Raw genomic sequence first — 13260 nt, forward strand, 5'->3', positions numbered from 1 at the left:
ACTCTATCTGTAACAGTGTTGTTGTACATTATGTGTTCCAGGATAGCTGTGTTTTCTGTGTCAGTGCTGCATGACGAGAGGATTGTTGTTGTGGCAGAGCAGAGACCAGACGCCTCTGAGGAAGACAGCTTCCAGTGGATGAGCCGTGTCCTTCAGGTGCTCACTATGCTCTGTCTGCCTTGTCTTTTGCACAACTTATTATCAGTGACATCTAATTCAAGGAACATATTTGTGGATTTGTATGTTGTAGTTTAGTAAGCGTGCAATTCATGTACAGTATATTTATATTACTACCTTCCAGGAAACAGTTTGTTTTACTACATGCCAGTTCCATATAAAAAACAACAGAGCTTCAGAGCTTTCAGACTTGATTAAGATAATTTATTGCAACTGCAAAGTTAAATTAACAGAATATCAAAGCATATCGCTGTCCTCGTCAAACCCACAAGACTAACAATAAGTGAACATGATAGAGCTTTCTAGCAGCTTCATTTTCCAAATGTGTGATTGGGAAGCATTCTTCGAAGCATCAAGAAAGGTCTGTTTCCAAAACATTTACTTGAAATTGCATTTTTAAGCATCTGGAAGTTAGTTAAAAGTCTTGCTATATACTTTAGAAAATTGTCACTAGTAAAGTGAAGGATTGATCATTTTCGAAATATAAGTCGGGGAGAAAATACCTTACCACTGTTATTGTCCTTTTAAGTCTCACTCAAAGATTTTAAAAAAGAATCGGGATGTTTTTTACTACATTTGATTTTTCCTTTAATCCATATATGCATGTAATATTGATAAATATAAAAGCAACAATAATTGCAGTTGAAAATATCCCCTAGAGTGCTTATTAAAACAAAAATATAAAAATCTCTCACATTGTGTATTTTTATACAATAGGATTAAACCAAATTTTCTGATTTATTCAACACTTTTGTTGAACTCTTTTTTGTCATTTCCAGGCCATCGACAGCATCCACCAGGTCGGGGTGTACTGCTTGGCTCTGGTGCCTGCCAACACGCTTCCAAAGGCTCCTCTAGGTGGCATCCATATATCTGAGACAAAGCAGCGCTTCCTGGAGGGCGCCTTGCACCCCTGCAACGTCCTCATGTGCCCTCACACATGTGTCACCAATCTGCCCAAGCCGAGGCAAAAACAGCCAGGTAGAGAACCAGACATCCCTGAATAGATAAATAAGAAATAAGAAACACATGAGGCATAAAAAACTTGCTTTATTCTATTTTATTGCTGCATTTATATGTTGATATCAGTGTCGTTGCTAACTTCATTGACACGATGAATGAATGAATGTTGTTGTGCTGGACAGAGGTCGGACCTGCTTCTATGATAGTGGGCAACCTGGTGGCCGGCAAGAGGATAGCACAGGCCTGCGGGAGAGATGTGGCCCAACTAGAGGACAATGACCAGGCACGTAAGGTAGAGATACATCCTCATTTCACCTCATCACACTCACATGCATGCTGTAGACACAGGTAAGGATGCATAGGTGGATGGAGTGAACATGGATTTGACTTCCTGCTGACTCCAATTTCTCCTAAATTATTAATTACTCTTGTCAGCTTCACATAAACTCTAACCCATAATCATGGATTCATTCATTTATAAAAACCCATCTCATGTCACCATGCTCCATTAATTCTACATGCATGTATTGTGTCAGTGTGTGTCGGATTTAGCTGTCACTTTTATTCCTTTCAAGTTAAACTTGTGTTTCTGTCTCTCTTTTATAGTTCCTATACATACAGGATGTGCTACAGTGGAGAGCTCAGGCCACTCCGGACCATCCTCTGTTTCTTGTTCTCAATGCTAAGGTACTGCTTTTCTGTTCAGCATCTGTTAATCATGGTCTCAATTAAGGGTGGGTGATATGGTTAAGTCCTCTTCAATAATTGCCAGTGTATACACACACACACACACACACACACACACACACACACACACACACACACACACACACACACACACATACACATATATATATATATATAACAACAACAATCAATTGTAGTTAAATGCCTGTTTTTGGATAATACAGATAATTTAATACCTGATAAATCAAGGTACTACATTGTATTAATGCAAGCATTCTGCAATCCCTCATTGATTTGCAACATAGCCTGCAAAAACCTTATACAATAATAGTACAACTACATTTATTAAAGGTATAGTTATATTGGTAGATACAGTACAAAAAAATCTCTTGTGGTTGAAGAACCTTTATCGTCTCATACTTTATCATATCGGATGTAGAATGATGACGACTACACGTTATCCCTGAACTTGTTGTCATATATCTGTTAAATTATAGCGGTGTAGATGGATCTCATGCATTCTTACCTTTTGCTCTTCAGGGCACGGTAGCTAGTACAGCTTCCTGTCTGCAGCTGCACAAGCGGGCAGAGCGGGTGGCTGCAGCTCTTATGGGACGCCTCAACACCGGGGACCACGTAGCGCTCGTCTACCCACCAGGTAGACATCTGTTCCTTCACTGTCCCTGTCTTTAGTTTTCAGATATGTCTGTTAATCCCACACACCAACACCTGAGGCAATTAAGTTCTTATTATAGAAAAAGCGTATTATTCCCTTATTCTAAGGTTCAATCATATCATCAGTGTATTCTTGTAAGTATAAATATTCTTGTGCAGGAATCGACCTGATTGCCACCTTTTACGGCTGCCTGTATGCTGGCTGTGTCCCAGTTACTGTCAGACCCCCACACCCACAGAACCTGGCCACCACTCTGCCCACCGTCAAGATGATTGTTGAGGTAACACAGCGTCTCCTTACCTGCGTAAAAATACTAATTAAATCCTTTTAACCACAGTTTGATTAAAGTGATTAAACCGTGTGAATTTATGGACAGAATGTGACAGATTGTATTATATAAAAAGTCAGCTCCACACTCTGAGGAATGTTTTTTTTTTTTGTAACAGTTAAATAAATCAAATATACTGTACATAGTGTATGTCATAATACTGTAGTATCTTTGTGTTAAAGGTCAGTAAGTCGGTGTGCATCCTGACTACTCAAGCAATAATGAAGCTGCTGAAATCCAAAGAGGCCGCTGCTGCTGTGGACATCAAGAGCTGGCCCATGGTGCTGGACACAGGTGAACTATGTGCACACTCTCTGACACTGAGGTCTTCAGTTTTGTTCACATGTTGAAATCACCAGGTAGATTTTTAAATAAAAAGAAGGACAGTCTTTGATTTGCATGTCTCCTCCATTTACTCTTCTGTTTGTACTCCAGATGACCTCCCCAGGAAGAAGAGTCCCCAGATGTACAAGCCTCCGACCCCTGAGATGTTAGCGTACCTGGACTTCAGTGTTTCCACAACAGGCATCCTAGCAGGAGTAAAAGTATGTTGAGAGAGATATGATAAGCACAGTAGATGCACATGGGTCACCTCAGTACTTATCAGGAAAATTTAGACCCAAATTGTCTAGTTTTACTGGGCAATAGTCTGATAAATCTATATGGACGAGAAAGTTTTCAGCTTCAAGCAACCATCCACTGCTGAGGTGTCCATGAGTGAAACTCAAGGAGTTGTATTTGAGTTGAATTTTACTCCAGGACTCAGTTTTGATGCATCATTGTGTGTAATGTCATTTCTTTTAGATGTCTCACGCTGCCACCAGTGCCTTGTGTCGCTCCATCAAACTGCAGTGTGAGCTCTACCCTTCTCGACAGATCGCCATCTGTCTGGACCCCTACTGTGGTCTGGGCTTCGCTCTCTGGTGCCTGTGCAGGTGAACCAGCAGCTCCAAAATCAGAGATAATATGAGGATTAAAGAGCCGTTGCTAGCGACTGGGACAAACATTGGGTTATTTGCTTTCAGAGATCTTTTTTTGTCCTGCTCAGCCTCTCCATATGCTTCTGGTTTCAGTGTGTACTCGGGCCATCAGTCGATCCTTGTTCCCCCTCTGGAGCTGGAGAGCAATGCGTCTCTGTGGCTGGCGGCGGTCAGCCAGTACAAAGTTCGCGTCACCTTCTGCTCTTACTCAGTGATGGAGATGTGCACCAAGGGCCTGGGTGCACAGACGGAAGCACTGCGGGTCAGTTTATCGCCTCAGTTGTTTGGTGTTTAATGGGAAGTAACAAACTGCCTTTTTCTTCCAGAAAATTTAAGGAGTTCTGTTCAGTGACTCTTTTTTCCCCAGTGGTGCTGCTTTTGCAACAGCGATGATTATGCTTATCGAGACAAAGTCAGGGGTACTCAGGAGTGAAACACTTCACTCCTCCTTATCTGATTTTCTTCCAGCACTTGAGACTTGGATGTTTTACAAATCATGTGTGTAGTTTAATTAGTAGAGTCTATTTAATAAGAAAGCTCATAATAACGTGAAAAAGAACATTAATGTGAAACATTAACTTGAAACTATTAATGTGAAAATGTTTCTTTAAGTTTGCTAATCCAACTCTTCTTTTCCATCCACAGTTGCGAAATGTGAACCTGTCTTGCGTGCGCACATGCATGGTCGTAGCAGAGGAGAGGCCTCGCATATCACTAACTCAGTCCTTCTCAAAGATTTTCAAGGACTTGGGGCTTTCACCACGTGCCGTCAGCACCACCTTCGGCTGCAGGGTGAATGTGGCGATCTGTTTGCAGGTAAGCATCCATCAATAGCGGAGGAGGGGTGGAGGGTTAGAGAGGTATGGAGTATGTGAAAGTCAGAAGAAAATCCAGGAAACTGGCAACACTTAAAGTGTAAATGGCAAATCCTCTGCTTTATCCTGATTGGCCCGTTAATTTACTAAAAATGTTAATTGTGGAAGAAGTGAGACGGACTCAGTGAAGATGTGTGATACCTGGGCAGTTAGAGGAAAAGATCAGTTATTGTATTGAACCCTGAAACTGACAAAAGGCAGTACAAATTTAAAATGAATACTTTTATCAGCAGTACTGTAAATTAACAAGTTAAAATGTAGTCCATAAAGAAATATATAAGAAATGTATATAAAGAAATATTAAACTTTATACTTTTTCCTTAACCTCCTGTCAACTCCTGTAACAGATGCTAAAATTTCTTTAAACAGTCCGAAACTTTATTTTATCTAGTGACTGGAAGCATAGTAGAAAATACGAACCTTTTCTTTCTGTTTAACAACCACCTAACTGGAGGTTTACAGAAAAGTATAAAACTTCATATTTTATTCTGGACTGTTTTTAATTATTTTAAAATGATAGTTGTAACTAATTACTATTCTCAAACCGCTCATGCAAAAATAGCATGAATGCTTTGTGGTAGTTTAATTTGATTCTGGGGGCTTTGCGTTTTCACAGCCTCTCAGTCTGACTGTTGATTTTTTCAGTTCTGTTTTGTTTCCTCGGTCACTGGTGTTTTTTTTTTTGCTTGTTTGTTGTGTGTGCATGTGTGTCCACATATATAAATATATACATGTATATATCTTTATTTATCTGTCCCCGTCAGCCCAACAGGTTAGGGAAACTGGCTGAGCAGGTACTGTAGGATAAGAGTGGCCGTTTGCTCATTGGGCTGCTGCTGGGTCTGTGTGTGTGTGTGTGTGTTTGTTGTTTATCCTGCATAATGTTCAAACCTGCTTATTATTTACTGATTTTTATCTGTGTTTTCTTTTTGTCCAACAAGCTTCAGCTCCACCTTGCTACAATTCATTTTTAGCTGAGTCTTATCTGTAGCGGCTGGCTCTTGACCATTGCTTTTCTGATGCACTACTTTACATGATATCATGAATAAGCAGCATGAATTTGAGGAATCATCTTTAATCTGAAGCGTGTCATGTCAAACCCTATGATCTACTCCAGGATGTGATACATACATTTACATTGAGGTAGAATTGTTTTTGACAATTCTAATATTTCATTAACCACACCTAATTAGTTAGTTTTAGTTATAGTAGACAGAATGACACTAATTATTTAATTAAATCATGAATATATTCTCTTGATGGCCTTTTCTTTCACACCAGAAATCATTTAATAAGAGAAGTTTGTGGTTTTTATTAGTTTTTTTCCCCTTCAAACTGATGATATCTCACATTTAAACTCCTCATTAACAAATACCGCTCACAGTTTTGACTCTTCAGCTGCATTAGTTGAGCAAACTTGTTGATCAGGTTCATTGGAGGACATTTTTGACAGGAGTGATTGATTCACTCTTAATTAAGCTAATCACACTGTTGGCATTTGTTTGACGGCAAAGGCTAATTTCTGGATTGAGTATCGGTGAGGTTTTCCAAAAAAACGCTCTGTTGCTGAAACCTCTGCTTGGCTCGATGTCCTGGCGTCCCGCGGCTCATTATATTGAATTATCCCTCTGTGTGTGTTTGGCTTTGACCTTGCAGACGACTTTACAGCGACTCATTGCTAGCTTGTGCTCTGGCTAAACTCTGGCAAAGGAGTGATGGAAAACATAATGTGTTGTGACTTGTCTTATAGCAGTAATGATGACAAATCCCTAAGCAGAAACAATCAATATCTGATGACTAGAGTCAGTTCTTGAGAAATGGTTCAATTAGATTTTGGCTGCATGGCAGAACTATGGACATTTAATCAAAACAAATGATGCTCAGTTAGAAATATCTGACATTTATGGGCTTGTTTAGTTACAGAAGATAAATATTTGAAAGTAATAAACTACAGTTAACTTATCATTTCTTGTAGGCCTCTAATAAGGCTCTGTAGCTTGATTCTTACACCTGGCAGACTGGCAGTATAAAAGCAGGTGAATTTAGCGCTGCAGTTACTTAAACTGTCTGTGGCTACATGGTTGAGTTTTGCCAGAGTCCTAACTATTGTAGCCTGGCTGGTTGACTTCTGGCTGCCCCCCTGCTTTGTCAACAGTTGTATCATAAGCAGCTTCCACCTCCCCTCCACCCAGGCATGTATGAATGTCAGGTCTCTCAGAGTTACATTTTTGACTCAGGTCACATTCTGCTTGTTTTTCTGCAGGGCACAGCCGGACCAGACCCCACCACTGTTTACGTGGACATGAGAGCTTTACGACATGATCGGTAGGGGGTTGAGTGCTAAAAGTAAAAAACTGTTGTTAAAAAAAAAAGTATTACTTAAGTATCTGTGTCCGTTGGGTAAATGAAGGATCTATTTGCTTAAGGCTTCAGAGACCTAGGCACCAATTTACAGATTGTGTACACATGGTCAAATAGTTTCTGATTTTTGTTTATTAAGTCTCAATTTACCACCACTACTGAAGCATGCATTCTATGTATTATACTTTCACTTTATTTTATCTTATGTTTATTAATGTTATCAATAGCAGGTTCTATTATCTATCTTATGTTACATGTTGTTTTGTTGTAAAGCACTTTGAGCAGCATTCCTTGTATGAAAGGTGCTATACAAATAAAGTTATTATAATTATCATCATCATTATTATTATTGTTATTATTATTATTATTATTATTATTATTATTATTATAACAAGTATCTAACCTAAGAAAGTATTTTTGCGGTTCTTATTCTTTTGCTAGTCTTCCTTTTCCTTGTGAACTTTCATTTTTCAATATTGTAAACTCAACAGTTTTCCAATTGTTTTTGTTTATATGCAGAACTGTCATTTTTCTTCTTTTTTTTTCACGTCTTCTCCAGAGTTCGTTTGGTAGAGAGGGGGTCACCACACAGCTTGCCACTGATGGAGTCAGGAAAGGTACGGTGTCACGTAAACACGCACTAAAACACTATTAACTAGCATGACGTCATGAAGAGTTCTTTTCTCAAACTGCTCTGGCTGTCTGCTGTTGTAGATCCTCCCAGGAGTGAAGGTGATTATTGCCAACACAGAGACTAAAGGACCCTTGGGAGACTCCCATCTAGGAGAGGTAAGTCACAACGTCACCTCATCGTTTTTTCAGAGCAGCCTCGTTTCACCATCAGTGCTCCACACGGCTGTGACCCACTATCAGTTCATTTACGTGCACTCAGGTAAATGAGTGCATTACGACTACATTAAGCTTCCTTTCTTTGATAAATATGGGAGGTTGATTTCTTCAGCTTGATTTCTCTAAGTTCATAATCTGCTTTTTACATGTACGCAGGTTCATGATCAAGACTTCAGATTGGATGAAACAAAACAGTCACATTCAGATAAAGTCTGATTAAAACTGACAAAGTCTGTTTCCACTACAGAACATTTGACTAGTAAAATTCAGACAAATTTGCATTATAAGGAAATGCCGTGCTGTCACTACAGAGCTGCTCTCACACTGTGCCGCCCAACCTTCAATGACCTGGTTTCTTGTATGAAACATACTGACTGAAAAACTTAGTGTTATCATCCTATGTGGAGTTTATCAAGGATTGCTTTTTTCTTCCTAGTGTGTTTGATTCTTTTTATTGTTTATGTAAAGTTTTGTGCACACACCACATTTCCTTCTGGGATAATAAATTTGATCTTAATATTTACTGGGCTCATATCTGATCAAAGGTTCACTCCAGTAACCCATAAACAGGTGACGAACACTGTGAATAATCTGTGACTGCTTTACTCTGTGTGTGTGATAGGTCTGGGTCAGCAGTCCTCACAATGCTACAGGCTACTACACTGTTTATGGGGAGGAGGCACTGCATGCTGACCACTTCAACACCAAACTCAGCTTTGGCGATACCCAGACTGTCTGGGCGAGGACGGGCTACCTGGGCTTCCTGCGGCGTACTGAGCTGACTGATGCCAGTGGAGGTAAGAATTTTTCACCACATAAAAATAAAGATATCTCACCTGTCTTCCCTCTCTAACTAAATCTCAACTCCTCCTTTTAAGAATAATAATTATAATAACTTTATTTGTAATACCAGTTTGCTGTTCTGAGATCCGAGGGGAGGCTGTTCCACAGTTCAGGGCCATAAAAATAGAAAGCAGCCTCACCAGATCTCTTGTGGGACACTTTAGGAACTTCTAAAAGAAAGATTTGAAAGTTCTTCTTGGGACAAAGAATAAAAGGCAGTTGCTGATATATGAGGTGTGATGTAAGGCTTTATAGACAAGTAAATCCTGGCTGCAGCGTTCTGAATTAACTGTAATTTTCAGCTTGATTTAATGAACTTCTCAGATTAACTCATTGTGTGTGTTTTTTTCAGAGCGCCATGACGCCCTCTATGTGGTGGGCTCTCTTGATGAGACTCTGGAGCTAAGGGGAATGAGGTATCACCCTATTGACATTGAAACCTCTGTCATCCGTTCTCACAAAAGTATAGCTGAATGGTGAGTTCACTGCTTGATTTGGATAATTTAATAAGTCAAATTATAGATGAGCAACATGATTTATTTTATAATTAACTGTTCTACATCTAGCATCTCTCACCGCTTTTTTTCTGCTTCTACTCGTCTTCTCTCCATCTGCCTTTTTTTCTTGCATTGGTTACCTCTCCAGTGCGGTGTTCACTTGGACCAACCTGCTGGTGGTGGTGGTGGAGCTGGAGGGATCAGAGCAGGAGGCCCTGGACCTGGTGGCTCTTGTCACCAATGTTGTCCTGGAAGAGCACTACCTCATTGTAGGTGTGGTGGTGGTGGTCGACCCCGGCGTCATCCCCATCAACTCCCGAGGGGAGAAGCAGCGCATGCACCTGAGAGACGGCTTCTTAGCCGACCAACTGGACCCCATATACGTGGCCTACAATATGTGAGGACCCAGCTACAGGAGGTTCACCCCTCCATGTGGCTTATCACACAGCAGGACAGTAGATACAGCGCTCGGAGCCAGAGGCAAGAGAGCTAGCTGCCCACTCAATGAGACGTGAAAACTGCAAAACTTCTCAGCAAAACGGAGATAAGATTGACACAAACCTCATGTCTGTTTCTCCCTGTGATTTCCTGCCTCAACAAATAATGTTTTCATGGGCGTTTTGGTTGTGTTAAAGTGAGTTTTGTATGTATGACGGAAGATTTGACTCCTCAAAACCAGGACACCCCATAGCAGTAAGACGGTAGTTAAAATATAACACTACACTGTGTAATTAACATGATTTTCTTTGTCAGTCTCCAAAATTATGAATGTTAATTGTGTTTGCCAGTACCCAAACTCAAACAAGCTCTAACATGTTTCATGTTCACAGAGCCTCCTGGGGCATTAGAGGTCATATGCTTTTCATAAATCCCACAAACATTGTCGTCACATCTGTGGGAATAACTCGGCTGCACCCTTGAGGTGAACCCTGGTTTTTGTGTTCGAGCTAGTGCTTTAGTTTGTAGTGTCAATAAGATAATTGCTTATAAACAATGTTGTGGTTCGACTCAATCTTGTTCTTTTCTAAATCTAAAATGTGTAATATACTGTAGTTATTTTATCAGAACAAAATGCAATATGAGTGATGTGAACGATGTTGCTTTTGAATGACTGCAGACAGTAAGTGCCGATCATTCAAAGTCATGAGATGGCGAGGAATATAATCGTTGCTTACCATAAGCAATGTGCCAAATGATATGAATTAAGCCTTAAGTGTTTTCTCAGATGCCTGTTCCTATCTTAGCTCCTGTTTAACTTAATTTTGTCAAGTTTATCAGCTGTTGGATAGGGAGGGAATATGCAGAAGGAGGTTAGGTCTGGTAAATCCTGCTCTTATTGCACCCAAAGTCTTTCATCTTTTTAGCAAACATGAATATACTTGATCCTTACATCAGCCATTGCAAACACACACTTACTCCATAAATGTTTTTTTAACAATGTCTGTCCCCATTGTTAATGGTGTTGAATGTGTGTTTTATAAAAGACTGGAAACGATAGCAGTCGCTCTGGGTTTGATGCAGAATGTCATAGCCTCGTTTCGAGTGCCATAAGGTTGAATGAGAGTCGAGAGTTGCATGTACTGTACGAGGCAAGTGTGTAATATGCTCGTAACACCACAACCTCCCATCTTATCACATTGACTTTGTAAAGATTCACTTCACTGTGTGTTGCTTCTTTTTTCTATGTGCACATCCCTTCAGAAACAGGCCACCAGCCTGCTGTAAGTATGTACAGGTTTTGTGTAAATTATTAATAGAAGGAGAAAATGGCAGGAAGCATAACACAAAGACTGAATCTGGTAAATATGTGAACTTCTCCCTCACAGACAAAAATTTGAAATGGATTCTCATGTGTGGACTTTGGGGAAAAGACATGAAAAGCCTTGTTAACATTTTTTATAGTATGAATGAACTGTGGGAACAGGCCAGAGTGAGACAAAGCACACTCCGAGCACAAGGAGAAGACAGTGACTGCTGAGATGTCACATCCTCCGGAGCAAACTTTTGTTGTTAACATATGGAAAGATACATTTGTCTGATATACGGTTAGTTGTCATTATTTTCATAACATGATTTCTTAATGAATAAAAAAGTGCTTTTAACTGGAAATGTTTGTCTTTACTGACAGCTTAATGTGTCAAATAAGAATATTTTAAGTTAGGTCACACATTTTCTGAAACAACTCATCACTCTGACGGCCAGTCACAGATCACCTCAGTTGTTCTGGCTGATTAGACCTCTGCTCAGGTTGAAGGTGGGGATTATTACATGATCAACCAATATGAGCAGTGGTGGAAAAAGATAAGTCTGAGGGGTCGTGAAATGTTTAATGGGAAAGAAAAGAAGAAAAAACTAGGTTCTGATACAAATCTGTAACCCACTTTTGAACTTTTTACTCTTATCTCAGATTTTTGGTGAAATATTGGATGATTTGAACATTTATTGAGTGATTGATTATAACTATTTGGTGGACTTGTTTCATCTTTAAGAATGTTTTGTAAAAGCTTGGATTTGGGGGCGGCTGTGGCTCAGGAGGTAGAGCAGTCGTCCACCAATTGGAAGATTGGCGGTTCGATTCCCAGCTCCTCCAGTCCACATGTCGATGTGTCCTTGGGCAAGACACTTAACCACCAACGGTGTATGAATGTGTATGAATGATTAGCTTCTGATGTGCAGGTTGGCACCCTGCGTGGTAGCTCCTGCCATCAGTGTATGAATGTGTGTGAATGGGGTGAATGAAATGTATTGTAAAGCGCTTTGAGTGGTCGAATAGACTAGAAAGGCGCTATATAAGTACAGGCCATTTACCATTTACCATTTGGATAGACCCCGGATGCGCTTGTCGATGGTAACAGTGTCCATGCAGAACTTGATATAGCTCAGTGTCACACAGTGTCACGGCTCTTGTCAATCAGATGTATTTGTCTTTTTAAGCATGGATATACTTAAGTACAAGTGCTGCAAAGTACTTAAGTAAATGTTTTCCACTAATATGAATGATAATGGTTATTAAAGTCTTTATGTTAAATGTATACCGACAGTTTTCACACCATGTAGTGTGTACGATATGGTTCAAGGAACATCTAGGCCTACTTATTAATACGTTTTTAGCACCCGGCACATTCTTTTTCCTGGGACAGTGAAGTCATTACCAATCCTACTCTGCCTCTGATTTATTAGTTAGGTAGTTATGTTTTGCTAGTTGGTAGTCAGACTGATTTACTCGTTGCCTTCATTGGCTGGATTGGTTAGCATTAGGGTGAGAATATCAGGGTAAGCCACTCAGACGCAGAGTAGGGCGGGTCATAAAAAAATATTGTCAAATTTAGGCGCCATAATTAACCTGTAGTTAGGAAGAAAGACAGTGAGGTTTAGCTCAACATTGGGAAGACTTCTCAAATCATGCTAGTTAAACACCTGTTACTGAAGAGAGGACATGATGCCACCATAACTGAACAGAAAATCAGTTATGGTGTTTGACAGCGCCCTCTAGGGCCCGAGATCTGATGAATGTGATAACCAACCCGTGTGACAACCAACCCCGTTCTCCCTTACTTCCCATGGCTGAAACTGTACTGCAACAAACTTAAGAGATAGTCATGTTGATCAATAATATAGCATCATTATTATTATTATTAATACACACTTATGTTGTGTCCCCGGTCCTATCAATAAAAAAAGAACAAAGAACATAGTGATTTCAAACTAACTAAAATATATAAAAGCATCAAACAGAATTGCTGTTTGCATTTTATAATATTTTTTTTTATTGAGGCAATGAAACTAACAAATATGAAGTCATGTGACAAAGATCTTCACAACAAAGTCATACATTGATCCCCAGTGAGTTGGTATACAAATAGTTAAAATTATGTATTTATACAGTAGTAATTGTATAGTAGATATAACAGCAAAACAGTCCTTATATTTGCATTTTCATAACAAAGATATACAGTAATAAGATTGGCCCTCAGTAATGAATTATCCTTACTTAAAACATACCAACAAATAAAAATTGATATTT

The 13260-nt window shown here is 39.6% G+C and overlaps 2 protein-coding genes across 3 annotated transcripts in view; one reads left to right on the forward strand and one right to left on the reverse strand.

Annotated features, from left to right (window-relative positions):
* Positions 1 to 11332, forward strand: part of dip2a (disco-interacting protein 2 homolog A) — an 88211-nt gene extending 76879 nt beyond the window's left edge. For both annotated transcript variants that reach the window (XM_062432289.1, XM_062432290.1), the window contains 17 exons: positions 42 to 156; positions 957 to 1158; positions 1323 to 1432; positions 1747 to 1827; positions 2368 to 2485; positions 2662 to 2783; positions 3014 to 3125; positions 3267 to 3376; positions 3636 to 3766; positions 3905 to 4073; positions 4457 to 4627; positions 6950 to 7011; positions 7607 to 7664; positions 7762 to 7836; positions 8519 to 8693; positions 9092 to 9215; positions 9385 to 11332. In XM_062432289.1, coding sequence (XP_062288273.1) covers positions 42 to 156; positions 957 to 1158; positions 1323 to 1432; positions 1747 to 1827; positions 2368 to 2485; positions 2662 to 2783; positions 3014 to 3125; positions 3267 to 3376; positions 3636 to 3766; positions 3905 to 4073; positions 4457 to 4627; positions 6950 to 7011; positions 7607 to 7664; positions 7762 to 7836; positions 8519 to 8693; positions 9092 to 9215; positions 9385 to 9637 — 2188 coding nt within the window. In that variant the 3' untranslated portion in view covers positions 9638 to 11332. The remainder of the gene's footprint in view (positions 1 to 41; positions 157 to 956; positions 1159 to 1322; positions 1433 to 1746; positions 1828 to 2367; positions 2486 to 2661; positions 2784 to 3013; positions 3126 to 3266; positions 3377 to 3635; positions 3767 to 3904; positions 4074 to 4456; positions 4628 to 6949; positions 7012 to 7606; positions 7665 to 7761; positions 7837 to 8518; positions 8694 to 9091; positions 9216 to 9384) is intronic.
* The window catches only part of arsh (arylsulfatase H), a 208697-nt gene that overhangs the window by 11315 nt on the left and 184122 nt on the right, over positions 1 to 13260 (reverse strand). The window lies entirely within an intron of this gene.

This window comes from Scomber scombrus, chromosome 13, assembly GCF_963691925.1.
Source record: "Scomber scombrus chromosome 13, fScoSco1.1, whole genome shotgun sequence".
NCBI classification, from domain to species: domain Eukaryota; kingdom Metazoa; phylum Chordata; class Actinopteri; order Scombriformes; family Scombridae; genus Scomber; species Scomber scombrus.